Source organism: Pituophis catenifer, unplaced genomic scaffold (assembly GCF_029215685.1).
Source record: "Pituophis catenifer annectens isolate HBS135680 unplaced genomic scaffold, rPitCat1.0.hap2 SCAF_1, whole genome shotgun sequence".
Lineage (NCBI taxonomy): Eukaryota > Metazoa > Chordata > Lepidosauria > Squamata > Colubridae > Pituophis > Pituophis catenifer.
The window spans coordinates 195,761,771-195,785,084 of NW_027256881.1; the positions used below are offsets into that span (position 1 = coordinate 195,761,771).

General features: G+C 36.0%; 1 protein-coding gene across 2 annotated transcripts in view; it reads left to right on the forward strand.

Annotated features, from left to right (window-relative positions):
• Positions 1-19,087, forward strand: part of SP3 (Sp3 transcription factor) — a 22,059-nt gene extending 2,972 nt beyond the window's left edge. For both annotated transcript variants that reach the window (XM_070935486.1, XM_070935409.1), the window contains 4 exons: positions 7,781-9,134; positions 16,373-16,565; positions 16,895-17,091; positions 17,348-19,087. In XM_070935486.1, the coding sequence (XP_070791587.1) occupies positions 7,781-9,134; positions 16,373-16,565; positions 16,895-17,091; positions 17,348-17,664 (2,061 nt within the window). In that variant the 3' untranslated portion in view covers positions 17,665-19,087. The remainder of the gene's footprint in view (positions 1-7,780; positions 9,135-16,372; positions 16,566-16,894; positions 17,092-17,347) is intronic.
• Positions 19,088-23,314: the final 4,227 nt, after the last annotated feature.

Consider the following 23,314-nt stretch of genomic DNA (forward strand, 5'->3'; position numbering starts at 1 on the left):
AAAACAGGAAAAAAAGTTTGCCGTTGGCAAATTTAAACTATTATCAAGTTATTTCTGGTTTTAGGTAAATATATAACGGGGAAAATGGGTTTAAATAAAATAATGGTTGTGATTAGTGTTTATTCCTCCAGCTTCAGTTTGCTCAAAACTCAGTAGACTGTAAGTGATAGCTTCAGGTAGTCGACTTATGACCACAACTGGGACTAGAATTTCAGTTCTAAGTCATGACCTTAAGTTAAGGCATCTATTGGATCAGACATAATTTTACAACCATTTTATGGCAGTTGTTAAGCGAATCCCATGGTGGTAAGTCATTGTGGTTGTAATTTGAGGCATCATGCGACCAGATTCGAAGCTAAGATCATTGTTTATCATGGTCGTTTACAGGAAACCGGTAAAAAAGTCACAAATCATGGCTACATGATCATGGATGCTGTGAATGGCCATATAGTTGCTAAGTATCCAAAATGTGGCCACAGGTCCTCAGATGTGTGTATGGCCATTGTAACTCTGGAAATAGGTTGTAAGTAGCTCTGGGAAGGTCTGTCATAAGTTCAAATGAACATTAATGACCAAATGTTAGTTGAGAACTATCTGTAATGTGCAAATCAAACTAAAAAATTAAAACAGTCACTGAGTAGCCAAAATAGAAATTTAAAGAAACAGATATTCAGTCTGTAGTGGACAGGTTTCCAGGCCAGTTTTAAACAGATCTGCTTGAAATCTGATCATGCTCCTAGATTTAGCTCTGGAGTTGTGTACTTAGCTTTCAGTGGCAGGTAGCAGCAGCCAATATTAGTATACCACAGAGCTGTCAAACTCCCGATCCACGGGCCGGATGCGTCATGGACTGGCCACACCCATGCCCAGTTTAGCGAAGGGGGAAAAACTCCCAATACGTCACATGACGCTGGCGTGATGATAGGAATTTGACACCCCTGGTATACCATGACTGATCTTGCAAATGATGTACCTGATCATAGTGATACATATATGCCTTTCTTTAGACCCTGCTTTGAATGTTGTTAACTTTCACTAATTTAGAAGGCTAAGCAGGATTCATCTTAGTGAATGGGAGACCGTCTGAAAAATCTAGGGCTGCAGGTTGACTAGAGTGTCAAAATAAGAACCCCAGAAAAGGCAGTGGTACATCACTTCCATATCTCAAGGAAAAATTATGAATGTGACCATCAAGAACTGAGACCAACTTGAAGGTGACTTGATTTTTTTTTTATTATTTTTTTCTGTGAGGTGTCCTTTGCAAGGTGTCTGGAAACAAATAAGCATATGTCTTCCTTTCTAAAACAGCTGCGCTGGCTACTCATCTACATCTGCTGAGAGTTCTGCTTATGCCCTATGCAAATTGTGCCCAGCCTTTGTGGATATGCTTGGTCCACTGCTGAATTAGAGATTTAAATTGATTGTTTCCAGACAGTTTTGCTGATATATTTTAATGGTGTTATTTTGTTTTATCTCCATTTTTAAAATTTGAGTCAGGTTGGAGTGTATATGTGAGCTGTGGTACATGGTATTCTTTTTGATAGAAAAGCATTAGGGAATTTAGTAAAAAGGGTGGTATTACAGTACAATACAATACAATGCACACACATTTACAGCAGCTCACTTTAATTGTTTCTCTAATTATTACCGAGTGTTAGAAAAAATAATAGTACAGTTCTTGCATTAACTGCTTGTGTTTAGTCAAACTGTTTCTATACACTTTTGTATAACTGCTTTTGCTGCCTTTATTTTTGTTGACTTTCATATATGTGTGTGTGTCTGTGTCTGTTATAGTCTATCTTTCTGTCATAAGTAATCTATTTCATTTATTCTATTATTTACTTCTTATATTGATTTTTTTCCTCATCTGTGCCATTTTTTTTCTATTTCTGCTCTTTCTTTTTGTACATTTTGAAGTTGGACAGGAAATTATTCATGCTTTTGGGCAGGCACCATCTAGAGCTGGATCCAGGAATACTGTAGGGTAAACTAAAGCATCCCATCCTGCAAATGGAAATTTGATTTCTGATTAATGTTATCAGTAAGGGAAAGACAGTATATGACTTACATGCCATAATCAATGCATTTAAAGTCTTGCATTAAGATTTAGAATCACTTAATAAGAAAGTAAAGTTCATTTGAACTTGATGGGATTTGCTTCTAATTAAATATATTTAGTTTGGGGGTTAAATCTAATAATGTTTACCATACATTTTAATTTTGTGCACTTGTCCCAATTACATAGTGGCAATATTATGTAGCAATTTTAATTATGTGTTCTTACAAAGACATACTGAGTCATTGAAGACTGACTGCTTAAGTCTTTACTATGGAACCATGAATCTGATATAAACTCATCACAGAATAAATGACTATCAAAATAATGATTAATGGCATCTTGTGTAAATTAAACAACTGATTTAGGTTCTGACATTACAGTTAATAACTTTATTTATGGTTTTCTTATACTTAATATAGCTAAAGCTTTTGGTTTCAAGTAGCTTCTGATACCTTGATGATGTTCATTCTCAGAGACAAAGAGTTGATGTAAGATTGTTCAATGTAGTATAGAATTGTTTAATACATTCCCTTATGTTAACAATATTTCTGTAAAATAATCACAAAAAACATTTTGCCTATTTTTGTCTTTTTCTTCTGAATAATGTAAGTTGTACACGAAGGGATAATTCTTCCATACATAGCAGTTAATTTAAGCAAATGAAATTTTTACTGGTGCAGTTCAGAATATGTCAAAATTGCATTTTGATATTGATTGGTTCAACAAGAATTAGAGTTAATTACAATTCTTTGATTGCATAGGTAATAGTTAACTAAGTAAAAAATGGAATCATTTTTCCTCCAATTTCTGTGAACACAAGAGACATTCCCTCATTTATGATAATTTAGAAAAGAAACTGTGAGATAGGATAGAATGGAGATAATGCAAAAAAGAAAAAAAAAGAAAAAAAATGTGGCCTTGGGGGACTATGAGTAATATAGCAGTGTTGACATTAGAAAATAAAAGCTATAATTTCTAGCTATTTGTTTATTTTATTTATTTTATTTATTTTATTTACTTTATTTATTTTATTTATTTTATTTATTTTATTTATTTATTTATTTATTTATTTATTTATTTATTTATTTATTTATTTATATTGCCGCCTATTCGCCCATGATGACTCAAGGCGGCTTACAGAATATAAAACCACATTTAAAACAATAAAAACTAACAAAAAGAATCAAATAAATTAATATAGTACAATATAGGAAAATCATCTCCCACCCCCAACCCCGGTGACAGCAGATCACACAAACCATTTAATGGGCTCCATCCCACTCTGGGTTCCCTAGGCCTGCTGGCAGAACCGGGTCTTCAGCGCCTTCCGAAAGAGTATTAGAGTGGGGGCCATTCTAATATCTGGGGGAATGATGTGCCACAGAGAGGGAGCCACCACGGAGAAGGCCTTTCTTCTGGGTCCCACCAGGTGTATCTCCTTCAGGGATGGGACCCGCAACATTCCCTGCCTTCCCGCTCTGATGAGTCAGAAGGCTTTTAGGAAGGCTTTACTTTAAAAATAACCCTCTCAAAAAGGGCGTGTTCTGGGAAGATGGACCTTGGATGGCTATTTAAAATTAACAATGGTTTTAAACCCTCACAAGTTACTCTGGTTGCTGGCCTCCACCCTGCGATCCTCAACACATAATCTCTTTGGGTGAGGTACTCAGTGTGTGAGTATACTCCTGGTAGCCCACTGATTGGAAAGCTGTGGTAGAGCCTTATATGTGGCAACTTTCTTGGTTTCCTGCTGCTAATAGTTAATGAGAGCATATACCAGGTGTACTGAATCAAGATCACTATAATGAAAGAAAAGCAATATGACTTCATTTTTCTTTCTAGCTATGCTGCTCAGGACATTGGTGGTGGTAATGCCAAGTCCACATAAATGTGATTGGGATGATTTCTGAATTAGGGAAGATATACTAAATTGGATATAAGGGCCTCCTGAAAATGAAGTTAATGACAAATAAAAGGAAATATGTACTTATGTCATTCATGCCATATGCATAAACATTTTACATATCAACAACTAGAAGATCTTGTACATCCATTACCACCTCTAATAATAGAAACAATAGTCTATTTTTTTAAAAAACCAGGAAAATACCAAGTTTCAAAACTGTGGCATTTTTTTGTACAAAACAAGCATCATAAATTGCTAAGGTGTTCTTTGACTAGTAAATACTAGTTATTTGCTGACAATAAGAGTTCTGCCATTCTGAGAAGGGAATTAAAAAGTTAAGTCACAATGCTACTTTACATCAATAGCTGTGAAAAAAGTTAGGGTAATTGTACACTTGTATATGAAACACATTTTAGGAAAGTGAAGCAGCTGCATATGGAAGAAACTGGCAAAGGTTACCTGCTTCCTTTGGCAGGACAGATCCCACTGACTTAGAAGTAGATACTCTTCTGGTTATAGAATGTGAAATCTGGATTCAGACCTGTGTGTGCTGATACTGTTAAAATATAAATACCATTTTATTTTGCTTTCCATTTCTGTGAACATCTTTATTAAGGCAAATATACATTTCCTTTATATCCTTAGTTACCTATTATCTGATATGTCAAATTTGCACAATTGCATTCATTAGTTTTATGACATTTCCCTCTCCTTTTATTTATTTAGCTGCTCAGAGTCACCTTATAATAGGAGAGATAGGTGGCATAAAATTTTAATAACAAAATATTTTTCTAAACATATTTTCTCTTGAACACAAAATTAGAATTGACCCTATATGGTAGTACACCAGTAATTCCCAACTTGAAGTAATCAAGGTTGCTCATACGATTTATTCACATTTCTGTGAGATATCCAAATCAAGGAAAAATGCCAACGAAAATTGAGATGGCAGTGCCCATATGTAATAAAATTTAAATTATTTTTTAATTTAATTTTGGAATTTCTGGGTGTCCCATCTGTGGGGACCATCTATGTGATGCTGTGCACAAGTGCCACACTGCCAGCTCCTGGCATATTAGATGGTCTTCAAACACTTTGAAAGCTGATGGAATGGATTGTATAAAAGAAAAAAATAAGGTCTATTCTTGCCAGCAATATTTTGGAACCAATAAGAATTTGTATCTCACACTTGTAAAAGTTCTTTCTATTGTTTTTTATTGCATGAACATAACGAGAAATGTATGGTTGGGATATTTTTTTATACTACATTTTTTACTATGTGTTTTTAAATACCTTTTTCACATCCTGAACTTTCAGGAAACCCCTGGAGGAAAATAGCTAAAGATGTGCAACTTTAACATTCCAGAAAAGTTAGAAGTAGTTAAAAACATTTTCAGTTAGAAGATCATAAGATTCTTGGAAGATGTGTATCTTAATAGAATCTGACTATATAGAAATCATAGAGCTGTACAACTCTGCTCCTGGTTACCACATGTAAGAGGAAAGTCTTGTGTTACAAGGAGGTGTCTTTCAGGACTTTAAAGGAAAGAGATACTGTCCTTTATAGTTTTTGAAACTGCCCAGAGCATGAGAGAGAGAGAGAGAGAGAGAGAGAGAGAGAGAGAGAGACAGACTGAGAGAAGCTCTGTTGTTCCTTATGCTTCTTTGGTTTTGTAGATCAAATATTTTAAAAATAACCATGCAGGAAAATTCATGTAAAGGAATAATATAAGCACATTGTAATTCAGAAGAAATATACACATGTAAGGCCAAGACTAGAAAATCATGTGTTATTTCTAAGGTTGGGCACAGATCATCTTTTTGGAGAGTTACTTAAGTGGGGAATGATTAATAGTGTAAACTGTAAGGAAGATGGTCTTTGAAAACACAACTCTTTTTCTATTTTCAAAATTTCTCCAAAACATTTTAATAGCTAAGTTACAGTGGCTGCATCTTTTATACCCACCTTGCATTCTTATAAATGCAACAGCTACTATTAAAAAAAGGACCAAAGATGATGATGTATTAGATTTGTTCGTTTTTTCTTCCTTGTGAATTTTTTGAACATCAGAAAAATTAGGCTGTGGCAGTATTATCTCAAATTTTCTTAATTTATTGTGTTTTGAGGGGGAAGAAAGCTAAAACTGTAAGCTCTACAGTTGAGAGTAATAAACTTGATTTTCTGTGCCCTAATTCAGGCTAATTGTGTCATGGGTATGAGTGGAAAGTAGAAATGAGAAATACTGCTGCTATTTTAGCTTAAAATATAAGTATCTATTATAAGTATCAGTATAGCTGTGATTGTCCTGTAGGTTCCTGAATCGTATATTTTCTTACTCCAAAACAAATCACTTATCACTTTTAATGACCATGTATACGTTTTTTCATTATTCCTCTGACTTAGAAATATTGATACTTTAAAATTGTGAAATTAATGTAGGTCAGTATTTTATCGCTTAAAATAATTTTTGCTAAGGAGTTATATGTGTAAGTGCAATACAGGTAGTCCTCAATTTATGACTACAATTGAGCCCAAAATTTCTGTTGTTAAGTGAGACAATTATTAAGTGAGTTTTCCCCCATTTTACGACCTTTCTTGCCACAGTTGTTAAGTGAATAACCACAGTTGATAAGTTAATAACTTGGTGGTTAAGTAAATCTGGCTTCCTGTCAAAAGGTTGCAAAAGGTGATCACATGACCGTGGGACACAGCAATGGTCATAAATATGAACCAGCTGCCAAGCGTCTGAATTTTGACCACTGATTAAGGGGTTGTAACTGTGAAAAACAGTCATAGGTCACTTTTTTCAGTGCCGTTGTAACTTTGAATGGTCACTAAATGAACTGTTGCAAGTCAAGGACTACCTGTATGCATTCATAAAGTTGGAATTGAAAGGGTTTTGTAAAGAGGAACATCCAACACACCAGAGATGTGGATAAGATACTTTGGGAAAGGCAGTATCTTGATACATGCATATTGTACAGAATTACTTGATCAGGTCAAACTGTTCAAATCAAAGGTAGTGTCAGAGAAAAGACCTCCTGTTTCTTAGTGTAGGCAGTCACAATTTATTAAACCAAGAGATGAATAAATTTTGGCCTCCACTTTGGGGCAAGTTGATAAACAAATAGGATGTATCTTGCTAATGATAGCTTCCCTTTTATTTTAATTGAGAAATTATGATTAACAACTTCAGAACCCGACAATTATCAAACTACCCTCAAACTATGTTTTAATGTTCCAGAGCTGTTAATTATAGTTTTCTAGTTTAGCTAAAGTAGGAATTAGTATATAATAGACATCTTTCTAATTATGTTTACTGACACGTGTAAAAATGAAGAGACTGAATTGATAGGATTAACTTGTTTGCATCCTGACATAACAAGTCAAAATCTATTTCTTGTTCTTCAGTTATTCAAATATATCTATATAAATGCACAATTTCAGAAATAGTTTCTTTTTAAGAACCCACTGTTTAAACAAACTCCGTATACTGTTAACTCTGTATATGAATTAACCAAAAAGCCATAAAAAATAAATAAAATGTATAAGTTGCTACTTGCTTGTTATAGGTGCTATTCTACAATTAACAGTTCAGAATCTAGATAAATGTAAGGAATTAATAATTATAAAGTAATTAAACCAACAATGGAAGAAAGATTTCTGTGTGGAGAACAGCTGAATTTTTTATTTTATTTAACTTTATATGGCACAGAGATTGAACTATTTGGCATACTATGTACATACAAGTATTGTATTGCTCATCTGTCGTTTGCAACGTTTTAATTTGGTTTTTGTTTTTGCTTTTGTTTAGACAGGAGATTTGGCCTCTGTACAGTTAGCAGGAACGCCAAATAGATGGGAGGTGTTGTCTGCTACACCTACAACTATTAAAGATGAAGCTGGCAATATAGTACAGATCCCTGGGGCTGCCACAGTAACTTCAAGTGGACAATACGTTCTTCCTCTTCAAAGTCTGCAGAATCAGCAGATATTTTCTGTTGCACCTGGTTCGGATTCATCAAATGGTACCGTGTCCAATGTCCAGTATCAAGTAATACCCCAGATACAGACAGCTGATGGTCAACAGGTTCAGCTTGGTTTTGCAGCCTCTTCTGATAATGGTAGTGTGAATCAAGAAACTGGTCAAATTCAGATCATTCCTGGCTCCAATCAAACCATTATTGCCTCTGGAACATCCTCTAGTAACATTCAGAATATTTTATCACAGACTGGCCAAGTCCAAGGGGTTACAATTGGTGGTTCATCTTTTCCTGGGCAAGCACAGGTAGTTACTAATGTTCCTCTTGGACTGCCAGGAAACATCGCATTTGTTCCCATCAATAGCGTTGATCTAGATTCTCTGGGACTAAGTGGTTCTCAAACCATGACTGCAGGCATTAATGCCGATGGACACTTGATAAGCACTGCACAGGCAATGGATAGTTCGGACACTTCTGATAGGACTGCAGAACAGGTTTCTCCTGAAATGACGGAAACAACCACCGATACAGACTTATTTGTGCCAACATCGTCATCCTCACAACAACTGCCTGTAACCATAGACAATACTAGTATATTAGAACAAAATTCAAACAGTTTGCCCTCCACTAGTGGGCAGGTCCATAGTTCAGATCTTCAGGGAAATTACATCCAAACATCTGTCTCGGAGGAGACACAGGCCCAGAATATTCAGGTCTCAACAGCACAGCCTATTGTACAACATATACAGCTTCAAGAATCTCAACAAACGAGTCAGGCTCAGATTGTACAAGGTATTGCGCAACAGACAATCCATGGTGTGCAAGCCAGCCAAAGTATATCACAACAGGCTTTGCAGAATCTTCAGCTTCAGTTGAATCCTGGAACTTTTTTAATCCAGGCACAGACAGTGACCCCATCTGGGCAAATAACTTGGCAAACATTTCAAGTCCAGGGAGTACAGAATTTGCAGAACTTGCAGCTTCAAAATGCTCCTGGCCAACAAATAACATTGACACCTGTGCAGACCCTCACTCTTGGTCAAGTTGCAGCAGGTGGGGCCTTGACTTCGACGCCTGTTAGTCTAAGTACTGCTCAGTTGCCAAACCTACAAACAGTTACAATAAATTCTATAGACTCTGGAGGTATTCAACTGCATCCCGGAGAAAATGCTGACAGTCCTGCAGGTATTGTAAAACTAATGCTTTGAATTATGGTAAAATTAGTCATAATTATTGAAGCATAGAAAACTTGATGTTGCCATTTAAGAAGAAATAAATTATTTCAGCTGCCAAAATATATTTCACTTCATACAGTCTAAAATTCTGATGCTTTTTCTTGGTTAAATTGATTTGTGATCTGTCAAGTTGATATTTTTCAGGTTTTGGATTCTGAAGGATTTTTGATACCAGATTTGGACATACATATTCTATTATCTCATCTCATTTTTTAAATAAGTTTAAAGCAAAAGCAAGTTGTCAACAGCATAAATTGATTTTAGAACTGAAACACTAAAATTGGTTTTGAAACAGAAGATCCAGATGTGTTTTTCGCTTAACCTCATTTTATGAAACCACTTGGCAAATTTATTTTGAAAACAACGAGGGGTTTCAAAAACAAAAACAGTGCTCTGGTACGTGAGCTTGGTAATAATTTTGTGGAAAAAAACCATAAGAGGAATATGAATATTTTTTACGCACTGTGAGGTGCGAAGAAAGTGTATAGATTCTCTCTCTCTCTCCCCCCCCCCATCTCCCAATAATACAAACTAGTGTCATGAGATAAAGCTCAGTGATGGAAGACTTGGGCAGGCAATAATAATTGTTACGTGTAATAGATACTTGAATTGTGCTATTTGCTTTGCCAGCAGATAGCTTTTTAATTTAATTCAATTTTTGTCAATGAAGGCATCAGTGACTGCTAGTTATGGTGCTTACGTAGTGTATATCCCCAGGATTCTGGAAATACATCATGCAGAATAAAAGACTGTTGCACTCATATTCTCTTTTTGAGCTATATTATTGGCTTTTGCCACAAACAGGATGGTGGACTACATAGTCTTTTGACCTGATTCTGCTGCATTCTCATTTAAGACAGAATAATCTTTTTTATCTGGAGGATTACATATTGCACACTTTTATTATGGACTATGTGTGCACACTTGACCCTGGGAAATAGGGTATATATGTATATTTCATTGGTGATAGTAATTTATCCCTCTAAAGAGGTAGCATTAGAACTCTCCCAGCAACCCACCAATCACCTAGTTTGCTCCTACCAATCTCCTGTTCAGCCGTTGGTGAATTGTAGAGAGCACTTTGGAAAAGAGGATGCTATCTCTTAGCTTGATAGTATTGCAGGATATTTGCACCAAATCTTAAAGCAGCATCTGTATAAAGAAGTTGCAATATAAGTTTGAATAGCAACTATAGTATGGGCTATAACCAAAAGGAGTAAATTGGCTGTAGGCCAGAAGAAGCAGATATGAAAAGTATTACAGAGGTACAAATATATATTTTTTGTCCTCTCCCATCCTTTTCCAGATTGCCCTTTACTGAAATTTGTCTATTTCTTTTGATTCTGCAAGTTTGGCTTTACTTCATAAGGAAACAATAAACACAAATATGAAAGTGCTTTGGGGAATGGGGAAATGAGAGCTGTGAAATCCATCTTAAAATAAGATTAAACCTTTTTTCCATAGGAATGCATATAAGGATATTTTTCTTTTTTGAGAAGATAGCATGAAGAAGGAAATTACTATCTTTGGCCATATTTACTTAATACATTTTTAGTTGGTACTGATACAAATAAACCATTATAATTGTCATTCTGTTTAGTCTTTCATCGGTCCCTGTTAAAAGGATTGGAGTCCAGAGGGCAGGAGATAAGGATGTGATTTCTCTCAATATATGTTTTGGGAAGTAATGCATATTCTCCACTTCCTTAGTCCTATGGGCCATTATTTGGAAGCCTGAAACTGAAGAATGTATGGTGTAGAAACAGGATTATTGATTAACCTCATTGACTAAAAAGCTTTCAAAAACACACTTTTTAAATAATCAAATTATCTAGGTTTTCTAACCACACCACAGAACCAGTTTGATGTAGTACTTAGGGCATCAGGCTAGAAACCGGGAGACTATGAGTTTTACTTCCACCTTATGCACAAAGCCAGCTGGGTGGCCTTGGGCTAGTCAGTTTCTCTCAGCCCTAGGAAGAAGGCAGTGGCAAACTGCTTCTGAAAAGCCTTGCTAAGAAAGCTGCAGGGACTTGTCCAGGCAGTTTCTGAAATTTGGACATGATTGAACAGAAGAAAAAACTTAAAATATTAACTTTTTATTACTTGTAATAAACTGCCTATCCTTGAACATTGCACACCTACCTAAAAAAATATCTGCGTGATATCCAGTTAGGATCATTGCTAAAGGAACAGGTATGTTCCCCCTCTGCCTTGTAGCCCTTCTGTGTCCAAACCTAATATTGGTGGGTTATCTGCAATAGATTTAGGACTTACAGGGCAAGAGAAGATGAAAAATATCTTTCTTGGTACAGGGGATATTTTTTATCAGTATTGGTAGCTGCTGACATATTTGCATACTGTTATTAAAAAGATAGATGAGCTTTTTAAATTATATTCTAAGAGAAACTAAAAGACAAGAAAGCAAAGTATTCATACAGTATTTGGAAGGGTAGCCAGTAATTATTAATTAATAAATGTTTCTTATATTGACATATGACTATCATTTGTAATATAACTTTTTCATGCAGGCTGAATTTTAATGGGATTCTCACTGTTTGAATAGGTTGCCTTCATCCTCCAAAATTTTATCAATCATGTCTGACAGCTGAGGAGACCAAATGAATTTTTATTTGAAATAGTCCTTTAACAAACATGACTTTGCATAATTGTTATATTTTGGATCCATTTTTCTCTTCTGATGATAAATATATTTTTAGAAGGGTGGATAAAAATCGATTTTTAATTTTTTTTTTATCAGATTTTTAAAATTTAAATCTGTTTTTTTTATTTTTATCAAATTTATTTTATTAAAATGCTTTTGGAGTAAAAATCTATCTAAAGGTATTTTTCTATTTAAGATACATTAATAATTTAGTTTATTCAGCATGAAATGGAGCTTAGTTATGTAGCATGAGGCTGTATATTCTGCAATATTGGGACTGTCGGTGAGTCAACAGCAGGTCAGAGGAGGAGCTGCTGCAGGACAAAGATGACAGTTGCTCTTTAAAAATTATGATTTAAATCAAGTTGATTTAAATAAAGCCTTTTTACTAGCGATTTAAATCATGATTTAAATCAAGTTGATTTAAATTAAATCCACCCTGATTTTTAGTTTTAATGAGAATGTATTTATATATTCAGTCATTTTGTACAAATGCATTTGATTTTAATGAGTCAGCATTTAGTAGTGAAATAATCTAGGAAAGGACTCAGATTTGTGGGAGATCCATGTATGTTTCTTGCTAGTTGAAATTTTAATGCTTTTATAGAGGAACAGATATCTGAATTAGCCAAATGTTCCCAAACAGATATTTCAGTAAGAATTTCTATTTTTCAGAATTATTTGAAAATATAAAATATTTATATTTTATCATTTTTGGGAGGGTGTGTTTATGGAGCAACTTGTCTTGTGAAACAAGATGCTAAAGCAATTGCTTCTTAGGTGTTCCTTTGTTTGGCTAGCCTCAACATCTCAGTATTTCTGGATTTTCCTGAGATCACAATTCCTGAACACACATTGCATGCTACTATGGTAGGAACAGAGAATTACGGTAGCATTCTTTTGCATGCATGAAAGCATAAATAGTTCTTTGGTTTTCTGAAAAGTAATATTTGGTGGAAAGAGAATTGAAACCAAATGGATCTGTACCAATATTCAAGATAACAGTCCTATGTCCCTTTCGCTGGAAATAAATTTTGTTGAAGAGAGTAGAACTTGCTTCTGAGTAAAAACCCATAGGATTACACTGAAAGATCCGCTGATTTGAGTGAATTACTCATTCTGGCTTGGAAGAATTGTTGTGTTGATGAACATGGAGAAAAAATGAGTTGGACTTCAGTTTATAGGCACATGGTATAAAATTACAAAAGAATTTGGTGGGGCAAAAGCCCTCTAAAAGATGTTCATCAGAAAAAAGTATAGGAAGGCATTGAGCACTTATAAAGAGAAGCTTCTTCAGAACCAAATAGGTAGCCTCAATGCGACTTCCTTTGCAATTCAGAGGTGGAGGTGATGGAAAGAGACATATGTCCATTTCCTACTGGCTTTTTTAAAAATTGTGAGGCAGAAGTTACAATAGAGGCACATGGGAGTTGTAGCTGAGCAAAACTGCCCATGTGTTTGCTTGATAGTTTGGGAGCCCTTTTACCCAAATTTTGAAGCTTGAAGTGCAGTTTGATTGAGAAGTACAACAGAGGTGCATGTACTCTTGTGCATGTTTCTATTATATAGTGGTTCTTGTTCATCTTTGGAGTTGAGTAACATTTTATTTATTAAATTTATTTGCTATCCATCTCTTTGTGGCGCCATTCTGGGCGGCTTACAATGGTAGAATGTAGAATTATAAAAAATGTAAATGTAACAGTAGTATAGTAAAACAATGAAACAAAAAATAAAGTATAGCAAAATGAATTTAAAAGATGAGTGGGGAGGGAGCGGGATGTGCAGGGAGGAAGGGTTAGCTGTTAGTCTAATAGCCACCTCCATTGGGTCCCCAGGCCAACTGGCAAAGCCAGGTCTTCAGGCTCTTATAGAAAAGACATGAGGATGGGAGCAGGCCTCACCCCAGTAGGCAGGATGTTCCAGAGGGCCAGCGCTATGGCAGAGAAGGCTCTTTCCTGGATCCTACCAGCTGGAGTTTCTTGGCTGATGGAATCTGCAGTAGGCCTCCTGCTGGCATGAGTGGGATGGGCCTGTCCGAGTGGGATGAGATGGTTCATCAAGTAACCTTGGTAAAGAGCCTTGGTAGTACAGGGGTTTAAGGCACCCTGTTATTAAGCTTATTAAGACCAGCTGCCTGCAATTACTGCAGGGTTCGAATCTCGCCAAGGCTCAAGGTTGACTCAGCCTTCCATCCTTTCTAAGGTAGGTGAAATGAGGACCCAGTTTATGGGGGCAATAAGCTGACTTTGTATAAATATACAAAAGGATGAAGGCTATTGTTGAGCACATTGTAAGCCGCCCTGAGTCTTCGGAGAAGGGCGGCATATAAATCAAATTAAAAAAATAAATAAAAATAAAATAAAAAACCTGGACCCATGACATGGAGGACTTAAAACGTCATAACCAAACCCTTGAACTGCATCAGGAAACAAACCGGCAGCCAGTGCAGTTTGTGCAGCAGTATTGTAATATTGGGCCATTCTAGGAGCTCCAAATACTGCTCATGCTGCCACACTCTCCACTAGTTGTGCATTGCAGTAATCCAGTAGGGCTGTAGTGACTGAATGCAGGGACTCCTGATATAGGAAAGGTTGCAGCTGGTGCAGAAACCAAAGTTGGGCAAAGGCACTCCTAGGCACACATGCCACCTGCTCTTCGAGCGGAAGACATGGGTCCAGGGGAACCCCTATGTTGCTAACTGGGCCTGACGGGTATAGTGCAACCCCATCCAGAACGAAATACATCAAAAACCCAGATCTTGATGCTCCATGTACCCAAAGCCACTCAACCTTGTTAAGGTCATCATAGCTTATTGTCCTGTATCCAGGCGCCTACAGTCTCCAAGACCTATGAGAGGATGGCGACAGCATCACTTGGGTCACCAGGGATGGAGATATACAGTTGAATATCACCAGCATATTGATGGTACCACAATCCATTGTGACAGATGATCTCACACGTATAAGTGGATCAATATTATATTATTCAATTATATATCTTCCTCAACATCAAACTTTAATACCAATGACAAACTATAAAATATGTTCTGTGGGAAACAGTCTGTGGATGTGGATGTTTGTGCTAAATATCTTACTGAAAAATATTTTCAGTTGTTTGTACTGAATATGAAATTTGTCCAGCAAGCGCTATAATTTTATTTGTGTTACTTAAACAAATATCAATGGCAATTATGTTATCTTTTTTGTTTTTACAAGTTATTCTTGCAATACTTTACAGATTTATAACCTTAACCTTCCTCAACAGAAGTTCTTCATAGATACATATGTTGTATTGCAGCAACTGAAGGCTATTAAATGTCAGGGTAAATTAAGTGTATTAAATATCCTTTATACCACTGGTGAATACAAAGATGGATGTTATTAGACAAAAATAGGCTAATCATAGTAGTTTGAATGCTAAAACAGTACTATGAATGTAATGTAGGTGAATACCTAGAGAGATTTAAAAAAAAAAACCTTTGCATTTAATTGATATTGGCTCGGTTTCTTTTGAAAGCTTGCCCTTGGCATTTAAGGATTTTTTTTCCCCCTTCCTTTGGCATACTAGAATGTCATCTTTCCTTGGCCTGGCTTTGCTGTGTCTGGGAAAAATGCTGCTTCCATATATAGGCTTCTTAAGGCTTCCCGTTCAGAGCAAATGGAAGAGCTAACACTCAGCACAACATCAGGACTGGCAAAGCATTATGTTGAGCTTTCATGTAGCTCTTGAAAATGCGGAGGGAAGGGCAGTTAAATAGTTGCGGCCAGCTAGAGCTGATTTAAGGACGAGAAGCATATGTTTTTGAGCGGATTTGAAGGTTGTTGACTTGAGCATTGATGCAGCCATCCCACTTATACTTCAGAACTTCAGAAACTCTCCAGCAGATGTACTATTATTGTACTGGTTCACAATTATCAATTATTTGTTTTAATTTCTCAATGTTCGCCATTTTTGGATGTGTTTTTAATGTGTCAGTTTATTATTATCATTACCTGATATTAAACATCTGCTTGAGTTGTTTAGACAACTACACATCAGTGAAGCTCCCAGCCCAAGAGAATATTTTGCAAGGGTTTGGTGAGGTAAAAAACCTCACCAAACCCTTGCAAAATATTCTCTTGAATATTTTAAAAAGCATTCTTGAAACATCATTTTCACCTTTTAAAATCTTCTCTCTGGTTTCAACAGAATTCTTGTACACATTTCATTGAAAAGCCCTTTTTTTGAAAAATAAAGGTTACTTTTTCGCTTTCTAGCTAGAAAAAAATGGTTGCTTTTGTTTGTAACATTTTTTAATGGTATTCTTAAAAGCATGCTTAGTTGATTAGAGAATCGCTACCACGGTTCTTATGGTTATGAATAAAAGGACATAAATTGTTGTCTGGCATTCTGATATTGGAATGGATTGACTGATAAGATAGGATAAGCAGATAACATTGCAAAGCTTAAGACCTTTATGGTTTTCTCCTTTCTGTGTAATGGGACTGACTGTTGATCTGTAATATTCCTCCTCCTACCTTTAGATATTAGGATTAAAGAAGAGGAGCCTGATCCAGAAGAATGGCAGCTTGGTGGTGATTCTACACTGAATACCAATGACCTGACACATTTGCGGGTGCAGGTGGTGGATGAGGAAGGGGACCAGCCGCATCAAGAAGGAAAAAGATTGCGAAGGGTAGCTTGCACTTGCCCCAATTGTAAAGAAGGTGGTGGAAGGTATGCATTCCGTGTCTCATTGTGTAGCAAATGTCCTTAAAATAAATGAAGCAAAAGTGAGAGTGATCATTAAATTGAGCACCTGTATCTGTGGGAAATCTGTGCATCTTGCTCTTTCGGTGCCAATAGGGAAGTGACAGATTGAAGGATGTGGCATTAGATTCCATGGTGACAGCTCATGCTGCTCCTGAGCTAGTTAATGCCCTTGAACGGTATACATCTATGCCGAGGTACATGAATGCGTTTTCTTACAGTTCAGTGTAATATCCAACATGTTTTGATGATGTCAGTGTTTTGAGTAACGATTGTTTCATTGCATGTTTTAACAGAGGCACCAATTTGGGAAAGAAAAAACAACACATCTGTCACATACCAGGATGTGGGAAAGTCTATGGAAAAACATCACATTTGAGAGCTCATCTTCGTTGGCATTCTGGAGAGCGTCCATTTATTTGTACGTGGATGTTTTGTGGGAAAAGATTTACCCGTAGTGATGAGCTACAGCGACACAGGAGAACACATACAGGTGACCAAATCTATTTTTTAAAAACTTACTTCTTTAGGCATATGGGGTGGGAAATTAAAGCACCGGTTAGTCGTTAAAAATCTCATTTAACCATTGCTGCTGATTTCTAAACATCTATAGCAATGCTTATATATCGTGTGTGCTTTTCTATTAAAAGAAAAAGGAAGAGCTGTCAAGCGTTTCAAATTTCAGCCGTGTTAAGGTTACTTTTGCATTGGTGTGAAAGAAAAAACTTCTTTTTTTATATATTGACCAGGTGAAAAGAAATTCGTCTGTCCAGAATGTTCCAAGCGCTTCATGAGAAGTGATCATCTTGCCAAACACATTAAAACCCATCAAAATAAAAAAGCTATTCATGCTAGCAGTACAGTGCTTGCATCGGTGGAAGCAACACCAGAGGATACTTTGATTACTGCAGGCGGAACAACGCTTATCCTTGCTAATATTCAACAAGGTTCTGTTTCAGGGATAGGAACTGTTAATACATCTGGCACCAGCAATCAAGATATTCTTACCAATGCTGAAATACCTTTACAGCTTGTTACCGTTTCCGGAAATGAGACAATGGAATAAATATACACAAAATACCTATTAATTGTGGTTATTTTTATACAGTAGTGAGAAGAATATTGTTCCTAAGTTCTTAGATATCTTTTTATTGATGTGCAAAAATTTTTGGATTGACAGTAACTTGGTTATACATGACACTGAAATGCCTTACTTTGTATGATATTCCATAGTATATTAAAATGGTAAAATTGCATGAGTTTTGTAGGTACTTTTGGAATCTAGAAGAGATTAAATTTTACCAACTTGTATAAAAAGAAATTTAACAATGGAAATGGTAGTCTAATCAAATGCATCAATCCTTTGTGGTTTAGTGTAAAAATGAGAACATGTTGGTATTTATCTATTGTAAGATAAAAGTTGATTGGTGAAAAGAAATCATGTTATGATAAAAGAAATTTTGTAATTTTCTTGACTGGAATTTTTATTATGCATAACTGACAAATCAAGTTTCCAAGCAAATGTTTCATTGTATAGGCTTTACTTAGCTCATCAAGTTGTCATTTTGAAGCTAATTATTTTAATTAGGTTAACTATGTACAATATTTTAAGCATTACTCTTGTAAGATTTTGAAAATTACATTTTAACATGGAGCTCTAGGGATAGTCACCTTTTAAATCCTGTTGAAAAGCCATGTTTAAAGTTTAATTTTGCCAAAATAATGTCTTGTTAATAATATTCTTTAAGTAACTAATTTGGGCAATATAACTGATGTTTAAAATTATTCAAGGCTTAAATAAAAATAAGTTGCTGCATTTTGGGTGATGAAACAACAATAAAGATACCCTTTTCTTGAATATTGGAGGACCAAAAATTAAGGGTATCCATGTCAATTGCAATTTTTATCTAACTTTGTCTCCAAATACATCTGTCTGCCAGGGCCTTAAAAGCCATCATGTAAATTATCAGTAAAAGAAGACACATAAGCACTCAGACACAGACACACATATACAAATGCAAATAATAGAAAATCATTTCCATAGGGACAATAGTCCATATTAATATTAGTGATAGTGGAATAAGGGTTTTACAACGCTTTTTTCTGCCAAGCTTTGGTTAGTTGAGCTGCATTTAAATATCCACCTTTCCTTTATGCTTCCCTTAAATTGTATGTATCCAGTACATTTAACTGATAAACATATATGTTTTTTATTAAGCTGATTTTTTTTATTTTTTAATTACTGTTTATATTTTCAACTATAAAAAATGTACACTCTTAATTTGCATAGCCAAGTCTGTAAGTGCTCTACCCGTTTTACAAAAAAAAAAAAAAAAGTACAATAATTGCAACAGTTCACTATTTACAAACATTTGGAAAACCTGTTCATTTGTTCAAACCACCTCAAATTTAAAGGCTACCTTATTGTACGTTTAAAGTGTATTATAACAGTGTGGTAGTTAATAAAACACTATTTTTTTTCCTTTTGACTTGGGATTTCTGTTTTTTTTGGCCTTTACTTAATTGTTTAAAAATGACTGATTGAAATTCACGGAGGCAGATTGTGTTCCTTTCTACCATTGCACAGCAAACCTTAGGCACTTTATTGTTGACCAATGGACCAGTATAATTCTTCCTTCATGTTCATTTCAATCAAGAAATACGTGCAGTTCTCAAAGACAGTTATTTTTTCAATTTATTTTGATGGATCTCATTGGATATATAGCCTTTGATTTGGGATTTGTTTATACACAATTTTGACATCGGGGCCTGCACTTTGAAAGAAACTCAACACCCCAACAATCCTCCACTGTCCCCATGAGATCACTGGGGTATTAGAGAATTCAGGGAGGCTGGTGGTTCAGAGGGCGTCCTTTTGGAAGTACCACAACATGTGACTGTCCGTCATTTAGAATTCAAGACCTCGGTGCCTTCCGCCGTGCCCTTAAAACTTTCTTTTTCCAGCAAGTCAGGCTGGCTTAACATAACATTTTTTAAAAAAAACATTTTTAACTGGTTTGTCATTTTAAATTGGGGCCAAATTAATATATATCCTTTTAATTGTTTTTAATGTTTGTATTGTATGTTTTTAGCTGTACACTGCCCTGAGTCCCTCGGGAGAAGGTGCGGTATATAAATTCGAAATAAAATAAATAAAATAAATAAATTTAGAGCAATACCTAAATAAAAATGGCAAACTTTGCTGAAATCTTTACCGGCAGACTTTGGCGCCCATAAAGATGCCAGCAGACTTGTTTCCTCATGCTGGAGCTGTTCAAGCTAGGTTTGGTATTGCTTTTACTGTTGCTTGGGCTGAATGTGCAGTGTTTTACTTTTTATCATAACCAAAACAATGGAGTAAAAATACATAATTGCTTGTTTGCTAATTTATGGTAGTGTCATAGCTGCAAGCAAGTCCATTGGAAGGATCTCCTATAGCATGAGGTATACTTTGCATTACATTCAGTTCCTAAATGCTACATGAGTCCTATGGTATTACTCTTGATTTTATATTATTAGTATTCTCTTGTAGCCCTATCATAAGTCCTGCAGCAAACGTTGCTGCACCTTGATTATTTGTCTGCTTTCTTAGCAAATACCCAATTCACTCCTGTAGAGACCTTGTAATTGCTGTAATTCTCTAAATGTGAATTGTCTCATTTTACTAAGCAACTGGATAGAATTTAAAAAGGCCCATATGAGATCCGAAAGGTGCTTTTCCAAAAGGCAACTGGGCTCGCTTGTTTTTTTCCTCAAAAACATTTTGCTTCCCATGAAAGAAACTTTCTTGGATGAGAAGCGAAACATTTTCAAGGAAAAAAAAAAAAACCCAAGAAACTCCAGTTGCCTTTTGGAAAAGCACCTTTGGGACAACCATGACCTGGATAATTGAGAATCACTATAAACACCTATGTGGGATGTATTTTCAAGAAATCATCTTGATTATTCAGACAAAGCAGTTGGATAAGTTGATTTAGCCATTTGCTATGAGAATTCTAATTTAATTTTATCTATGGTATGAAATTGGTTTATATTCTGAGCTTTCCCCCCATGCAGGGCTGTGCAGTGGTGAGCATGACGGACTAGAGAGATCCCACCCTCTATATCAGGGGTGTCAAACTCGCATCGTCATGGCGTCGTTACGTGACGTGTCAAGACTTTTCCCCCTTCACTAAACTGAGCTTGGGCGTGGTCAGTGTGTGATGCATCTGGCCCCCGGCCCAGGAATTTGACAGCCCTGCTCTACATCTTTTGAGTGATAGTTTGTGATTCAGCAATTACATTTCAGAAATTCTGAGGTGGCGGTTGCTGCCTCTATTTCTCTATAATGTTTAGAGGATAGTCCTCTTTTAGTGTTGATTGCAGATCAACAAATACTTGTGCCCTGATAATGTGTGGTACAGCATCCACCCCAAAAAAATAGCTGAGGAGAGATACAAAGTATATGCTTATGAGTCAAGCAGTTTTCCCTTCTGTATTTAATCTTAAAGAGTTTACCATACAGGCAATGGGCCTCTTGCTACTTAAGGTTTCTTGTGTCCATGTTGGACACCCTCATATGATGTTCTAATGTGATTTGAAATCCAAACCAGTGGGAAATAATGGTGGAAGATAAGATCTTCGTATTATACTTACAAGGTTCTATGAGCAGCTTGTTTGCCCGTGTGAGAAACTGGATGTTAATAGCTTATCCGGCAAAACTCAATTTACACTTTTAGCAAGCAAATGTGTTATAATCAGTGATATATGAAGAAATGTACAGTACACATAGTTCTCAACGTATGACTACAATTGGGACCAGAATTTTGGTTACAAAGCATGGCTGTTACATGAGTTGTGCCCGATTTTACAACCTTTTTTTTGCCATGGTTGTCATGTGAATCACATAGTTATCACACAAAAATTTCATCAATGACTTGGACGAGGGGATAGATGGGGAACTCATCAAATTTGTGGGCGACACCAAGCTGGCAAGAATAGCCAACACTCCAGAAGATAGGCTTAAGATACAGAAGGATCTTGACAGATTTGAACATTGGGAGCTATCTAACAAAATGAAATTCAATGGTGAAAAAAGGAAGGTTCTACATTTAGGCAAGAAAAACCAAAATGCACAGGTACAGTATATGTGGTATCTTGCTCAATAGTAGTAACTGTGAGAGAGATCTTGGAGTCCTAGTGGACCATCATTTAAACATGAGCCAGCAGTGTGCAGCAGCTGCCAAAAAAGCCAACACAGTTCTAGGCTGCATAAACAGAGGGATAGAATCATTATCATGTGAAGTGTTAATACCACTTTATAATGCCTTGGTAAGGCCACACTTGGAATATTGCAGTTTTGGTCACCATGATGGGGACTGGAGGCTAAAACATATAAAGAACGGTTGTTGGAACTGGGTATGTCTAGTTTGATGAAAAGAAGGACTAGAGGTGACATGATAGCAGTGTTCCAATATCTCAGGGACTGCCACAAAGAAGAGGGAGTCAAGCTATTCTCCAAATCACCTGAGGGCAGAAGAAGAAGCAACGGATGAAAACTAATCAAGGAGAGAAGCAGCTTAGAACTAGGGAGAAATTTCCTGGCCGTTAGAACAATTAATCAGTGGAAAACAACTTGCCTCCAGAAGTTGTGAATGCTGCAACACTGGAAGTTTTTAAGAAGAGATTGGACAGCTACTTATCTGAAATGGTATACAGGTTTCCTGCCTGAGGAGGGGGTTGGTCTAGAAGACCTCCAAGGTCCCTTCCAATTCTGTTGTTATTCTGTTATTCTCTTAGACTTAGTGATGGTTCCATAACACCTGGACCCTGCTAAGTAGCCAATCAGAGAATGACATGGAGAGCAAAAGGGAATGTAAGACTTGCAATATGGTTTTTGCTTTGCTGAATAGTGGGAACATTTTAAAAATGGGCTAGTGTTTCCTAATTTCTATATAATGAAAGTAAAAGGATGGTGATTAATCCATCATACTACTGTTTTCAATTTTTCTTCCCAAAACATAAGAGCGAAATTGCTGAGGTGCTGTGATTAATAATTACCCACACTGTGAAAATGGTGAAATTTACCATATATTTTTGTATCAATTTTATATAGTAATGTGCCATAAATACACAATTATTTAACAGCATGGGACAGCAGCAAAGAATAGCTTTTCTCCTGCATTTTTTTGTGTTTAGCTTGTTTGATATCTTCTTGAGTTACTAAAATGGCCTTTAAAAATTAAGGTTAATTAAGTTTAATATTTTAATTACTCATGCTATTATGTACTTAACTTACTTGAATAGAGTGCATTACAATATTGCATAGGGTTACTTAAAGTTTAGAAGCTCCAGGTAGTCTGTTAATAACATGCAATGAGGGAGCTGACTTTCCTTCTTTTTATTTGGCAGTATTTTTGAAACATGCCCCCCTTCTAGAAACAGCAAGGCCTGAATTTTTATGCGTATAAAACCGAATAGAATTTTTTTTTATGATAATGACTCCTTCAGGAAGAGAAAGAGAGAGAGGCATCTCAAAAGCTCCAGATGGAATCTTCATTGTCATAACTATCCTTTAAACTCCACAATGTAGTGTGTGTGTGCATGTGTGTATGTTTGCGTGTTTGCGTGCACCCGTGTGTGAACAGCTTCAAAATGGCTACCTAGACAATCAATCAAAACCCTGCTCCTTTTTATGTATATGATGCCTGTGACAAAAAGAGTAGCTCTTTGGTCAT